Genomic DNA, 16,255 nt, shown 5'->3' on the forward strand with positions numbered 1-16,255 from the left:
TTTGTCAATCCCCAAAGAAGTCATAGAGAGTTTTCCCCAATGTCACGGTTCGGGACTCACCTGTGGACGTGGATGTCCTGTGACCAGACAGGTCAGTTCTAGGGTTTCTCCTTCCCGTATAGTGTAGACCCTCTCGGAGTAGCGCTCCTCCTCAATGTTACAGGCCAGGCCTGAGTGCACAATACGAACCGTGGGGGGAGCTGTTGAGTCAGGAAGAAGAGAGACAAGATACATAAAAAGATGAGTCAACTGTCTTCCCAGGAATCATCCTGGTTGTAAGAACAATTCTTATTAAACTTTACCATAGTCAGATCCATCAGTCTTAACACTTTGAGCATCCCCAAGGGATTAAAGAGCTTGATGGACAGAAAGCTTCAAATACATCTCACAGGCACCAATACATTTTGAAAATGGCAAAGGGGAACAGGGTGCCATGAGAAAACTGGTGATTCGGAAATCACCATCACTATAAGACCACATGATAAAATCTGATTCCTTTCTGAAATCCAAAATCTAATACAGTCAAGGAGGTTGTCCAAAAACTAGGTAGTGCAAAAGAAAGAAGACCATTGGAAAGGAAAAAGGAATGTGAATTGAAGACATTGGCATTTTTCTATTAATTTTATAAGCCCTGTGGTGCAAATAGGAGCTAAGGAATGAGAAGATTTGGTTATTAGGAATTGAAGACCAATTTAGTTTACAGTATTTATAGACTCTTGCATTGATCTGAGCAAAAGATGATCATTGAATTAAGCCACTGAAGAAGGCAATAAATCATGGCTACCTAAGTATAAAATTCTCACTAAAGAGAGACTTAGTTCTCATGAAGCTGTCCAAATTCCTAAATATAATTTTCGCCTATTTCAGTGCCACACGGGCCAATAAAACTTGACTAGCACTCATTGACTCAGATATCACTGGAAGCCCACTACATGCAAAACCATTTTGGGTCATGAGAATTATTTGGATAATAAGATATGCTTCCTGTCATCAAGGAGATTACTGCTAGTTACTAGCTTCAAATTGGAGATGGCCCCCATTTGTGAATTTTGCATTTTTGTTTGTATTACATTTGGGAGTGGAGAAGAAATAGCTATTTTATTAAAGCCTATATCCACATGTAAAGGACAGTCATCTCAAGAACTTCCTGGTAACAATCTCAACCTAAACAGCAGTATTATCAACAGAGGCTATAGTTGCTTATAAATTAATGCAGGTATATTTGGAATTTTTTATTTAATATTAAAAGAATCATGAAACCTATAGAATTTGAAGATAAACTTGGTGATTCTATGGAGGAAATAAAATGATTATAAGTCCAACTTATGGGAAAATTTCTTCTGGGAAAATCTGTGTTCTGAAAGTAAAAAAAAGAAAAATTTCTAATGTCTAATACTTTGTTTTATATGACACAAATGTATAGAACACTCAAAGAATTGAATCATTGAGGGACATATTTAATTATCCTTCTTAATTCAAACAGAAAATGAAAGCTAGAAAAGCCTACTTATGGATAGTAAAACAACTGGTTATCTCAGTTTCTTTCTAGATACCCAAGCAGAGTCCTGTTCTTCCACTTTCAAATTCTGGATCCCACTCCTCAACACCCAGCATCGAACGACGTGAAAATTTCCAACAGAAGGATAAGAATGAAGAGTAGTTTTAGAAAAGTAGCTCTTACATTCAGCATGCACAAGAAACTTCCCTGGAACTTTTTAAAAATAAGATTTCAGAGCTATATGTAGAAATCTGAGGTGTGCAGAAAACCCTAGGAATCTGAATTTTTACCAAACTACCCCCCCACCCCCACGCGTGACAGTGGCAGTACTACTTGGACCAGATTAGCAGAAATAACTTTCTGAGTATTATAAATATTTGTTGACTAGAGGAAAATACTCACAGGGATAAAATGTCCTTTTTCTTTTATTTTTTTCAAGTAAGTTAACTTCATGCTATGCATCATTTCACTGGTTAGAAAAATTAAATGATGCTTAAACAAATCAGATTTTTTGTTTGGTCTATAAAACCACTTTATCAAAAATTTTCAACCATGTCTTTGGACTCTGTCTAGACATTGTAATAATTTGTTTAGTTTTATGACATTAGAAACCCTTATCTGTAGTGTTTCTCTGGGTGTTCTGATATATTTCACACAATGTCTCCTACATATCATTTCCTACAGTGATCAACTTTAAACTTCAATTTAGATAAGTAATACGAGAGAGCTATTTATTAAACATCTGTCTTATACAACTGTATACATATTATAGAGGTTAACAAACTGATGACAATCAATAAACGCTTGCAAAATATAAATAGAAAATACAGATTCATTACCTTGAAATATATTTCTATGCCAAATTTAGCTTAATAAGTGATAGCCTACATGTTTATTAATACATCTAATTATATGGTAACGTGACAGCTTTTCTGAATTAATTTACACTTGTTATTTTTGTTTTAATTTCAAATCAATGAACAGTATTGTTATTTTTAAGATATATCTTTCTGAAGCATCATTATGCAAATAAGTAGCTTTATTTAAAACATTTAAACTATACAGTAAGCACACTGTGTTCATTTTCAAAGGTTAATTTTCTACTATTTTCTTCTATATTTTAACAGATTCCTGGAAAAGGTAAGTGCTATATACTGTAACCATCGTGAACCTAACACCTACCTTAGAGGAGGGTGGAACATTCTACCAAATTGTAAGTGTTGAAGATGTAATTTTCCCAGTATGCATTAAAATACATGCTCAATACTTTAGCTGCTCAATGACAAGGTGAACATTTCGGAAGCTTCCATTCACGTTTTTTCTCACAAAGCTCAACTTATAAGGTCTCAGGGCTCATCCAGGACTATGCTCTTAAGCCCAAATTAAGGAAGTAAAGTCTGAGGACATCTAGTGACCTGGCCATAGGCCTGCAGCTAGTTGTGGCCTAAATGAGACCAGAATCAGAGTCCTTTGTTCTTTTCACTGCTTCACGGTATTAAAGCCACGTCTGACATAGTTAAACTAGGGTTCTAAATAACTCCCAAACTAGACCTAGACTAGACTATGGGGATAAAAAAGGATTGAGAAACTGCTCATGAAGTAGTTAGAGCACCATAACGAGACCAACGATATAACTAGCAGAACTGTTCCCGAGTTAACCAAGGTAACATGGTGCCCATCGACCATTCTGACTGCAGTCCCTGCCAAATCCATGAAATCTGACAGCTGCCAAAATAATACTTTGAAATTTCTATTTTCATCATGTCGTTTTCCTGCCTTGGAATCTATAATGTCTCTCCATGACATTTCAGAGTCCTGATCCCTCCAAATGGCATTTAGATGCTCTATGAAGGGTCCTCATACTGACTATCTGACCCAAAATCCCGCTTCTCTGTGACATTGCCCACCATCTGTGAAAGGTGAAGAGCACTGAGGTTTTAAATGTCTTTGCTCCTGAGGTTCCCCCATCTAGAATTCCCAGGGTGATATACGGACCAATGTTCCTGAAATCTGCTTGAATTATGTAGCAGTGATTCTCTTCTCTTTTTTTTCCAGGAGATATGTATTGCCCAGTGATTCTTCTTTTTTCTTTTCATTTTTTTGAAATGTATTGCATTTTATTTGTTTTTTTTTAAAGACTGGCCCTGAGCTAACATCTGTTGTCAATCCTTTTTTTCTTCTTCTTCTTCTCCCCCAAGCTCCCCAGTACATAGTTGTATATTCTAGTTGTAGGTCCTTCTGGCTCTGCTATGTGGGACGCCGACTCAGCATGGATTGATGAGTGGTGCCAGGTCTGCACCAAGGATCCAAGCTAGCAAAACTCTGGGCCGTGGAAGTGGAGTGCATGAACTTAACCACTCAGCCATAGGGCCGGCTCCTCTCCGTTTTCTTAACGTTCTAACTTGATATTAAGTCCCTCATTGCCAGGATGAGCATCATTTTTGGCATCTGTCCCAAAAAACATAATTCAGAGCACAGAATAGGCATTTAACAATTAATTCATAAGTTGTTTTAGCAAATATCACTATAATGCCACCAACCTCCTATTTTAGCAAATATCAACTATTACGGCACTGAATCAACTTACTTCAAATACAAATGCAATTTGAAGTACTATATCTGAAGCAAGACATCTTTTATCCTCTGCCTTGCTAGAAAAAGCCTCAATTCATCATCTTGAAATTGGACTAAGGGTTATGATCTCCCTTTGCCCTGTAGAGTCAGCAATGAATTAAAATGTTAAAATATTGCATGAGACTCATATTCATCCAAATGTGCGTGCAGTAAACCAAATCCCATTACATAAAATCTTTCCTAATGCTAATCAGATCACTTCCTTAATATAAGTAAACTGGCTTTGGGTTCCAGAGGTCAGCCTAAAAGGGCAAAAGAAAGACATTCTTTTATTTTGTTAGAGTATACTTTGGAAAGTTAAACCAAATTCTCTCTGTATTCTGTTAGAGAAAGAATACAAATAAATCATTCTCCAATGGCAACAACTAGGCGCATTTTCAGCCTTTCATCTCATATATAGGCTTCCAAGCATATATTTACTGAGCAATTGTTATAGATCAGGCATAAGGCTGTGTCCTGGGGATATGAAGATCAATGCTATGAGCTGTGCCCTCTAGGCACTTACCAACTACTCAGTCTGTCCAATTTATACATACTAAACAAATTACAGTTGAACACGAGAGGTACTCTAACAGGAAAAACTATAAGAGGACAAAGCAGAACATGACTAAACCTGCCTGGGGAATTCCAACAGGTTTCACAAAGTCAATGATAATTAACCTAGGTTTAGAATGATGCATGTAGTGGGAACAAATGGAAGAACATTCCAGAGAGAAGAAAGAGTGTGTTCAAGGGCATGTCTGTAAGAGGCTACCTGCAGTGGTTAGGAAGTAACTACATTAAAATGTGGTCCGCGTACTTTGTAATTTACTCCAAACTGTGACACTGGTACCACCCTCTCAATTCAACATTATGTTTCCAGACATAGACAGACACTGTATGTATAGTCCTGGGAATGGAAAGGAGGGGAGAGACCTACTTTAGAGGTCTTGTTACACAAGACTTGGAGATTAACTGAATGTGGGGTGAAGGAGAAGGAGTTAGATGACAGTGAAGTTTATACTTTGGTTAACTAGGTGAAAGATGATGATTGTTCAACAGAAAGGACTCTTTTGATCACCATGGACTGCACATTACTCACAGCTGGGAAAGTCTGAAATGAGGGTCTCTGAGCCGAAATTATGGAAGGCTTTGTTAGTAAGTTAGTAAAAGTGAGGACTTAGATGCAAAATGTTTTTGAAGGAGAAGCTTTTTCCACTCACAGGCACTATTCCTGAAGGACACGCTGTCATTTTCCAGTAATAGGTTTGGTGTTAGGGGTTTTCTCTCCTCCAAGAACCCCAAGTAAAAGTTTTGTACTTTGGTAAATCCCTCAAACCCCTGATCTAACTATTCTCTTGCAACTCAAGTTGCCAGTAAAGCCTTGCCACTCTTCTACACTAGGTCAAGGTAACTTAGGTTCTTGGTGTAGGTCACAGACCTCCTGGGATGGGTCCTTGGACAGAGGGATGCTCACTGGCCCCTCTTAGAAGCCCCAGTGAAGAGATCAGGAAACCAGCCTGCATCGGCATCCCTCACACACTCTAGATTCTGTGGAGAAAGAGACAGAGACAGAGACACAGAGATGGAGAGAGAGCATCTCACTCCTTACTGCTCTCCCACGGTCAGACAGAGATAGTAGACTTGGCACTGTTACTTACACCATTGACTTAGCAGTCATGCAGTTTGGCTTGTAAGGCAAACATAACAATAATCAAATGTCCTCCCATTTTTCTATTGATTTAAGTCATTATATGCTCTCATAAATACCTCTCAGTTTTCCACAATATCTTACATTTAGCTAATGGGCATTGCCAATTGGTCTCTTCTGCTTATTTCACAATTCCCAAGACAGCACATGTGTATAGTAGTTCTAAAAGATGGTGCCTTCCATTCTTCTTACTTTCTCTCTTTCCTACCTGTTACTATTTTAAGATACTATGTGAGTCTCCTCCTCCCTCCTTTTTTCACAGTAATCTCCCAGTCTGACTTTTAAATCAAGTATTGTGTCTAAAGACCTAGTCCATAATTATTCCTCTTGTCATTGACAACTCTTTTGCCTAATATCTTTCTCCTTAGGCTCATTATCTTCCATATTCTAATATCACAAACTCGGAGAGGAAAGAGGAGAATATGGAGATTTGAGAGAGAAGGTGAAGAAGTCAGTTTTAGATGCTGATATTGGGCTGATCAACAACTGGCAAATTATTCCTGGACGTAAAGATTTAGAGCATTTAAATGGTGGTTGACGGTTGACAGCAATAGAACAGATGAAATCTTTAAAAAAGGGCATTTAGAGCACAGAGTGAGAAACTAAGAAGAAAAAGATAGAATCTAGAGGAATATGAATTCTTAATATAGAGAACCAAGGAAAGATACTTAGCAGGATCATAACATCAGAGAGACAGAAGGAACCCATGAAAATGTGGTACTTGAAGAGGTGCATAAAGAGATGCTCAAGCATGGTGACCTGCCCCAAAACATCACTCACAACAGAGTTGTCAATTAGGAGAGGCACAGGCAAAAGGTCTCTGCCTTTAACAGTCAGGATGGCATTGGTGAATCTGGAGTGAGATGCGGCTGTAGAGCAGTCGGGTCAAAAGATAAATGATGTGAGGTTTGACGGAAAGGGAGAAAACTCAGCAGCTCAAACTGAGATTAGGACAAACAGTAAAACTGCCACTGAGGAATGTAAAGAGGAATGCTATGGATAAAACCGGATAAAGAATAATTATTTACATTACAAAAGACAAACCATAATGTTTCTATTTTCAACCTAACTGTATTTTTTTGCCAATACTGTTCTATTTTTATAGTATCCTTCATCATTCTTTTAAAATGAACTTCCCTAAAATCTCACTTTCTTTCTTCTCTTTCCTGTTCTTTCTGTTAGTTTACTCTTTTACAAGTTTAACTTTGCCAACTTCTGTACCACATATACAAAAATCTCTCTAAACCATCTAATCTCTTCTGTAAACAAAAATCAATCAAGGTTAATCCCCACAGCATATAAATATGCTTAATCTCTCCCGTGATAAAAAATGGAGACAAAATAACCACAATCATCCCCCGTCAACAGGCCTCCCCTTGTCTCTCCTGCATGGTCCAGCTATTGGAACTAACACACACCCTCCAATCCACACTTCCACACCCGCTTTGTAGCCCTCAGTCCACCGCAGCTGGCTTCTGCTCAATCATTTGTACTCATAAAAGAATAAGGCAGGAAAATAGAAGAGCATTTCGGTAAGCTGCTAATTTTTTTGACATTATTTTGATCTCTTACTTCTCCTTGAGTCTTAGTATATCTGCCTTCACTTCCATGCAACTACAAGGATGTTTTGAAACTACACACTTGCTCTATAATTCAAAATAATATAGAGTCTTACTACCTTCCACTATGATACTATGATTCTACAATTCTACATGAATATAAACACATACCCAAACACACACGTAAGCAAAATACAGCCTGCCCTCCATATCTGCAGGCTCCCATCTGTGGATTCAACCAACCACGATGGAAAGGCCTACGATAGTTCCATCTGTACTGAATATGTATATCTGTAGGTGCAGGTGTCGCAGGTGTCCTGGAACCAATCTCCCATTTATCAAGGGACGAATGTATTCAGTTTGTACGTCTATTCCAATAATTTCTTCAAAAAAATAGTTAAAATCCTTCCGTCTTTGTCATTTTAAGTAATCCAAAATAGGACAATATCCTGATACACACAAAACATACAGATTATTTTACATCAGCTTTTAGCTCATTTGTGTTGTTTGCTTCCATTAGTTATTTTGAATTAACTACTATTTGAGTATCAGGGTAAACTTATTTCTGCACCCTTTCTCCCTCCAGTCCCCATATTTGGTTAACACTGCACTCCTGTTCACTGAAGGGAAAAACTTTTTAATATTTAATTTGATGAGCTGTACAATGAAAGTTCTAAGATCCTATTGATTATTGTGGATTTAATCAAAAGAAGATGATATATGCCTCCTATGACATTGGTGAACATGAAAGGTTGTGAATATTTTGTATTACTTCCTCCGCACACATTGAGCAACAGTGATATGAGTGAACGAGCCACCCTGAGACGCTCGCCAAGGCCCCAAGTAAGGGAAGAAAATTTCACCCTGAAGCCTCTGGTTTAGAAAGCAGCTGTTGATGTTTCCTAAATAACAGAGGTTGGCATGATTTTTTAGGTTAGTGTTAACCAAGAATGTAAGGCAAAGAGTTTAAATTAAAGTTATCCGTTTATATGCAATAGATACTATTTAAGAAGATGGAAGAAAGTTTGTCATCAAAAGAAAATGACATTCGCTAACAATGTAATTATGTACATGAAATTTTAAAGTTAAGCAAAAAAAGCAACAATGCAATTTAAATTCTGTTAAAACAATGATAAAAGCAATATTTTTTTTTGTAAAAGAGCTACCTTTTAATGTCATCTTTGAACATTCTCAAATCAAGGTACCAACCGCACAGAAAATTGAATACATAATTGCAAAATATTAATCTGAATTTTCTCCCACAAAATGACATATACGTGTCCTATTTTTCTGAAGAGAAACACTAAACAATTTAAAAATTCTATTACATAAAGGTTTTCAGATTTGCAACTTCAGATTTCATCAGAATACCTTTCTCTGTTTTCATCTAGAAGTGTAACCTATTAATATAGAGAGCTAAAACTTCAAAGACTCTTGTATGTTTTATAGATGAAAAAAATGCAAGTTTCACTGGATCTGAAGTTCTTAACATTCTTTACAAATACAGCAATTGACAACCTCTGACAGGTGTGCCAGACAGGACCCCTGGGCCACCAAGTCTGACATAGTCTTCCATGGCCACTAGTCATCTCTGTCCCTCTGTCTCTACATGGATGTTCCCATCCCAAGCCCTTCATTATGTCCTTCCCAGTATTTTCCAGAAGAAATATTTGAACCACACCTGGGGAATCTTTGAAAGCCCATCAAATATTTCACTAATCTCATATCTTGCTCACATAGGACTTACACGAACTAATCTGGGTACCCCAATTTGAAGGTGAATATTGTGGGGAACAGCGCTTTGCCCTTCTGGGGTAGGAATGTGACATTCTACGCTCAAGTTCCTGGTTGTCTATTGGATCCTATGTCACATTCAGAATTGTCTCCAATTAAAAGTTGAACCATGTTTCTACTCAATCAATAAATTTTAGAGAAAAACAAAAAAACTACTCCAGAAATTTTGAAGGCTAGGCCATAGACTATAAACAACAACAACAAAAAGCTGAGGTTGACACACTCTTGCTTCTGTGGTACCATTCTTTATGGGCTTTGAGTCAGCCTGGGGGCAGAGTTAAGGAGACGGGGAAACTATTAGAACACTGCCAAGAGGGAGCACCATGGAATCCTTAAAACCTTTGATTAGCCTTCTCCATCTAAAATCAAACTTGTGACATGACTTCCTCTTAACAATGTCAGAAGCCATACATCAGGTTGTCATGAACCTTATGGGGTTCTTTGAACCAAATCTTCCTTGTATCTTATGAATTATGACAGCATCTTGGGAGATCAGGACTCATGAAGCCATAGGTGCTAATTACATCATTTTTTTTCACCCCTCAAATGTATACCTAAAGATACTCATCTTTCTCAAAAATTTAGAGCTTTTCAGGTTTCTGGAAAGAGCTACAAAGCCCAGCAAATACTAACTAAAATAAAATTAGTCTCATCATTGTGCTCTAACCTTAATCACAGATTGAGTATTTAGAGAGAGCTATTATTTCTTCCAGTCTAGCTCATCAGAAAACAAATGAGATTTACTACAAAATATGCCAAAAATGAAGACTTCAATTTGCTTCTCCAAGATTAGCACTGGCAGGCGGAGAATTTTGAGGATCTGGCCTCCCCATCGCCCCCTTGTTTCTCTCCATTGAGAAATCATGGCCACTGCCTGGGAAGAGTACCAAGAAAGATAAGCTTCTTAGCATGTCACAAAAATGCCTGTCGGACCCCAGCATAGAGGAATCAGACACAAACCCTAAGCCCCCATCTGAAGCAGGCAGAAGAGCTAGTATCACAAACCAAGGATGATTCAGAGTCCACCAGGGCAATACTTTCACGGACTGAGAAGTTAACAAATGCCAGGCACTTGTGCAATGCACGTTATTTTGACAATCTCTAGTTTTCTATAAAACCCTAAAAAGAATATTTTGAATTTTCATTTGAAAAAAACAAGACACCCCCAGTGAAGGTTAGTGAATTTTCAAAGTTTAGTTTTAACTGCAGTTCTGCCTTATACTAGAAACAAATTTTGTTGTATATATAAATATATATATATATATATATATTTTTCTTTTCCCCTTGCTATGTTGCATCTTCATCTTTCAAAGGCCAGACATTCCTTTATATCTTTGGAATTTAGAATTTAGGGGGACAGAACAGAATACAGAAAGAGAATTACCAATCATTTATGTTCTAATATGCAAAAAATACTTTTATTAAATTACTTAAATTACTTTACCCTACCAAATTTGTCTGGAGCATAACCACCACCTCTGTTTGTAACTTTGAAGAAGCTTGACTTTTCCACTAACTGTGTGACTCTGACTATTTTAGCAAAGTCTCAGAAAGCATCACGTAGTATTGAAATCAAGTATCATAAGTGGAGCTTAATAAGTACTTCTTTTCATCTTCCAAGATGCTAATGCAGATTTCTTCTCTTCCTGCTGCCAAGTTCCTTAATGAAACTCAATAGCTCCTTGCATTCTCCCAACTTCATTTTAACTTTTTTTGAACTCATTTGGATAGCAAATAAGACAACTCATAAAAATGCAATGAATGACCAGCTCATAACGATTCAGGTCACCGGCTCTGTCCACTCTCCCAGGCCCCCTGCAATGAATCATCCATCACTCCTGGATCATCTAACCCACCCCCACTTTTACTGGCCCGCTCTCCCAGGGATCTATCTCACAAATGCCAACATTACAATTTTAGACTATCAACAAAATTAAAGCAATAACAGTCAAAATTTCAAGCAAAGAAAAACGGAATTTATTCTTCCAACAGTAATTTTCTGCCACAAGCAATTTTCTCCCATGCCTGCTTAATGTTATAAAGTAAATAATGAACAACAATAACTATATATATATATCTTCCTTAATTAAAAAGTGTCTAATGATAAAAAGGTGAATATTTCTAAAGTTTCTAATTTTAAGTATTGGGTTTGAAGTTAGATTTCCTGGGTTGGAAATACTGCAATATAATCTGGGCTAATCTCACTTTTCTCATGTATAAAATGGGGATGATCCGACTTTCTACTTCCTACTGTTGAGGCAATCATATGGGATCATGCATACTCAGGGTTTACCACAGTGCCTGGCTCTAGAGCTAAGCATTCAAGATTCTACTTTTGGTTGGCCATCTGAAATCCCCATGAATGGAGCAAACAAACATTGGAGGAATAATATTATTGTTGATTAATAACATCATTACATTCTCTTCCCAATAATTTACATGAAACAAAAAAACTAGAAATGAAGGACAATTGTAAAAATGACGCTACCTTTATGTAAATTGTCCACCTAATGAAATGATCAAATTTGTCAACAAATCTCAATTTCTCTCTTTGAAACCAGTTGATCAAGTAAATGAATAAAACTTATTGCTGAAAATTTCAACTGAAAATGATGCTTTTCAAAACTTACATGGAAAATAAAAACTTTTTAACAAGATACATACTATTTCATTTACTTAAATAATGTCACAAACCATTTTTAAATAAATAAAAATAAGGAAACACCTAATGAATAACAAATAGGTTTATCAATAGAGAAGCAATTCAGATAGGCTTCTGCCTAATTGATCAGTACACTCAGCGTTCTTAGAAAAAGCACTGTAATACCCAGACTGCAAAGCAAGTATTTGCATGTATAATCTCAAAAGAGCCAAACGTTAGTAGAAATTTCAAAGATGTAGCGAAACAATTATAAAATGATGTTTTCAATCCTGAAGTTTCAATACTCAAAATGAATACTCAAGGAATGACATATGCCAAAAATGTTACTATGCACACAAAGCTTCCATTTTAACTAAGGGCTGAGAAGGAAAGACCTGAGGGTCTGATTCCGGAGACATTTTGACACATATCAAATGTTCCTTATTTCCAATGAAAGGCCTTTTTGACCAGTTCTCATGTTGATATGTTCCTATTAGCTACCAGTGCCTTCAAGTGGTGGACATTACATTACATTAGTGTATCAAATTATGACAGCAAATGAATGGCTGCACACAATAATTCAGATTACTGTCTCCAGCCAAATATTTATGAGACCTCAATAGCAATGAAACATGAATATCTGTGTTTCTAGTTTATTTATTTGATAAAAGGCACTAAGCAAAAACTGAACACAATGATAAACAGCTTTACAGGTTCTCAAAATCTTTTTGACCTAGGATTTAATACAGAAGTTACATAATTCAATTGTGGAAGTACACTTTCTGTTTAAATAAGTAGGGCAAGAAATAACTAATTTTGAGAAACCTAAGGACAAAGTCTTTAACATGGTATATGTACACACATGTTAATGAAAACTTCAAATCAAAAACATTTAACTCATGTTGACATGATATTTGTCCCTAACTTTTTCTTCATATAAGGCAACAGGTTAAAATATGTGATTTTCTATCGCTGTCACGGTGGAGCCTGCTAACAGTGTGCTGTGCACTGGGGGCTTTTATACTTTTTGGAAGAGTTTGCCTGAAGCTCCCAATTGTATTTCTTCAAGGGCAGCATCCTGTAGTGCCCATAAACCCTGAAGAGGTCCTCCCCCAGAAGGACTGCATTTTCCCGTAGGTCATGTAAATGAGGAGTGGCTCTGGCTCATCCCAGTTTGGTTATCTAGGAAAACGAGTCAAACACTGCAAGGCTGTCCCTGTGCCACTCCAGACTCTTCTCATCCATTCTCCTTCTCGAGGACGCATCCATCAAGGTGGAGAATGGCCCAGGTGCCATCTCCATGATGACTCACAAATTCAGATTGCCAACACAGACCTTGGCCCTGCCCTCCAGGCCCCTATATTCATCTGTCTATATGACAGTCTCTCTTGAATGTCTGACTATATCCCAATCTATCCAAAGTTGAATTCAGGACTCAATACCTCTCTCTCCCCACAAAAGATGCATTTTTTCAGCCTTTTCTATGGCATCAAATGGCAATACCATTAGAAAAGCTGCCTATACCAGACACTTAGATCTCATCCTTGACGTCATTAACAAGGGTTGTTAATATTACCCTGTTAATTGGTCCATTCCCTCCATCTTTTCACCACAATCATTCCCTCCTAAGTCACTATCATCTCTCACTCAAACTACCACAAAACCATCCTACCTGAGGATGCCTCTCCAATTGCGTCTCCAGACAGCACACTAGTGAGATTTTGAAATGACCATATAAACTCTTCACTTAAGAACTTTCAGAGGCTCCCTAATGCTTTTAAAATAAAATTGCCATTATCAGGATTTTGAAACCCCTGAAAGTTCTTCCCCTGCTTCCACATGTCATTCAAACTTCCATCATTTTCTCTTCCTGCCCCTCTAACTTTCTGGGTTCCATCCTGGCCCAAGGCCTTTGCACATGTTGTTCTCTCTGGTTCCAAAGTTCTTTCCTCTCCTCTTAGCCTAGTTGTTACTTACTCAAAATTCAAGTCCAATATCTCCCTGGTAGGGACACATTCCCTGGCCCTCCTAAATAAATCAAGTCATTTACGGATGCTTAGAGCACCATGGGCCTCTTCTTCATACCACTTACCACAGATACCATTTTACACGCACTTCTGTGATTAGAAGTAAACTTCATAAGGGCAGGAACTGTGCCTGACTTCATTCAGCATGATAACCCAAGCACCCAGCACAGCATCAGTACATTATGTTTTTCATAATATGTTTAGTGAATGAGTTCATGAACGCAGTAGAAAACAATGGCCTATGTAGATATATAGCAGAAAGCAAGGAAGGAGAGAAGAAAGGAATGAATGAAGGAAGGAAAAGAGGGAGAGAGGGACTGATGAAGGAAGGAAAGAAGGAAGGGAGGGAGGGAAGGGGAAAGGACATAGAAAAAAGAGGCTAAACATAATTTTGACTCTGTACATATGATAGAATTATAACTCTACAAATTATTCTTGTCTATTTCCAAAAGTTCTACTTTTCCTAATTGATTGTCATTCCATCAAATGGGACTAATCCAGTTCCATATCTCTCATGGTAAGATAATTTACATCACAATTTTCTTTAGCCTGAGGAGGCAGCCTTCAGCTGGTCTTTCTCAGAGTCTGTTTATTATGTGGCAATTTCTACATATAAAATGTCTGAGAAAGTGCTGCTTATGATGCATATTGTGATTTATGTTACAATATTTTCCCTAAGAGTTATATTACAATACTTCTCTTACTAGTTGGCGGATCTTCAGTCACCTCCTGTTATTCAGTACTGGAATAACAGACTATCTGCTTTATGTAGGCAAATCACAGATACTGACACTTGTAAATTATATCCATTGATCCAACAAAATTCAAACAAACCATCTCTTTGCAACCAGTTTTTCTAATTGCAGTTTCTGACTTGCAGACAAACTTCAAAACATCTATTATAATCTGCAAAATTCTGCTTGTCTTTCAAATAACAAAATTGTTTCTACCCATGTTTAGACCTTTATTCACCTTGGTCCATTGAACTCATTTTCCTCCTCCTACTACACCGATAGCTTACAAACTACAAGATTAAAAGGACCGTCCATTTTCAGCAAATATGTGCTGCTAAACTCCAGCCTCCAGAAAGAAGGTGTCAAGGATTTTCATCTCTTCAGGCTCATCTCCACATTTTCTATAGATTTGCTAAAGATTAGCACAGGTTTATTTTCAATGATAGAGACACCCACTGATAGAAAGATGTCTTACCTACTAATTTTTCTGGGAAAAAAAGGGCAACATCATACTCTGACACCTTGAATTACTTTGGTTTATGACAGCAGTAAGAGAAGCATACTTCAAATGCTTGAACATTTTTGTATTATAACAAAAAAGGACCTACTATTCGCTACAGGTTAAACGTGCATCTCAAGAAATCAGATGTTGGATTCCTAACTCTCAATACCTCAGAATGGGACCTTATTTAGAGAGTGGGTGTTTACAGAGGTAGTCAAGCTGACATGATGTCATTAGAGTGGACTCTAATTCATATGACTGATGTCCTTGTGAAGAAGGGGGAATTCGGACACAGACATGAACAGGAGGAGAACACCATGTGAACATGCAGGCAGAGATTGGGGTGAAGCATCCAGTCAAGCCGAGAAACACCAAGTATGGCCACCAAACTACCAGAAGCCAGGGAAGAAACATGGAACAGAATCTCCCTCATGGCCCTTAGATGGAACCAATCCTGCCAACACCTTGATCTCAAACTTCTAGCCTTCAGAACTGTGAGACAATAAATGTCCGTTGTTTAAGTCCCCCAGTCTGTGGCACTTTGTTACAGCAGCCCCAGGAAACTATTGAACAATGAGTAAAAATGATGGGATGTTTAGAGTGGCATTTCCTCTTGATGATATGATGATATAGTCACCAAACTGATATGGGAGTAGGAATGGGAGTCACATATCTGCCTATCTTTCCTTCCTGCCCCCTTCTATTTTCCTCTCTCTCTCCTGTTCTCTCTTCCTGTTATTTTTTTCTCCTTCCTCTCTCCTTTCCCCTCTTCCTTTGGATAGCATGAGGACTAAGTCATGGTCCCAACCTCCAAGAACACTATCAAAAAGAAATGAGTTTTCTGAGCAAATAAGTCCATTATTTTGTACTTAAATACAGTGAGAGAAAAGGAGAGATGGTTATAAAATCTAAAAGCTTTATCAAAAACATAAACTCCCCACTACTTTTCCGGGAGGAGAATAGCCTGGACTAAAGAGATTTAAGACTGCCTTGAGTATCCGTGATTGTGCTAAAGTTGGGAGAAAGCTATCTCTCTCTGCCATTTACCCAGGAAACACTGTAAGTCATACAAAGCTGAACAAAACCTTATAAGAGATAATGGTCAAAGGAGACTCAAGCAAGAACTTCATTGGCTGTTGAGTTTCAATGACACCCTGTGGAATATTCAGGAAGGAT

The 16,255-nt window shown here is 37.6% G+C and overlaps 1 protein-coding gene across 1 annotated transcript in view; it reads right to left on the reverse strand.

The window, feature by feature from the left end:
* Positions 1 to 16,255, reverse strand: part of MDGA2 (MAM domain containing glycosylphosphatidylinositol anchor 2) — a 780,771-nt gene that overhangs the window by 448,594 nt on the left and 315,922 nt on the right. The window contains 1 exon segment of the mRNA XM_044765576.2: positions 61 to 200. Coding sequence (XP_044621511.1) covers positions 61 to 200 — 140 coding nt within the window.

The sequence above is a fragment of the Equus asinus genome, chromosome 2 (assembly GCF_041296235.1).
Source record: "Equus asinus isolate D_3611 breed Donkey chromosome 2, EquAss-T2T_v2, whole genome shotgun sequence".
NCBI lineage: Eukaryota > Metazoa > Chordata > Mammalia > Perissodactyla > Equidae > Equus > Equus asinus.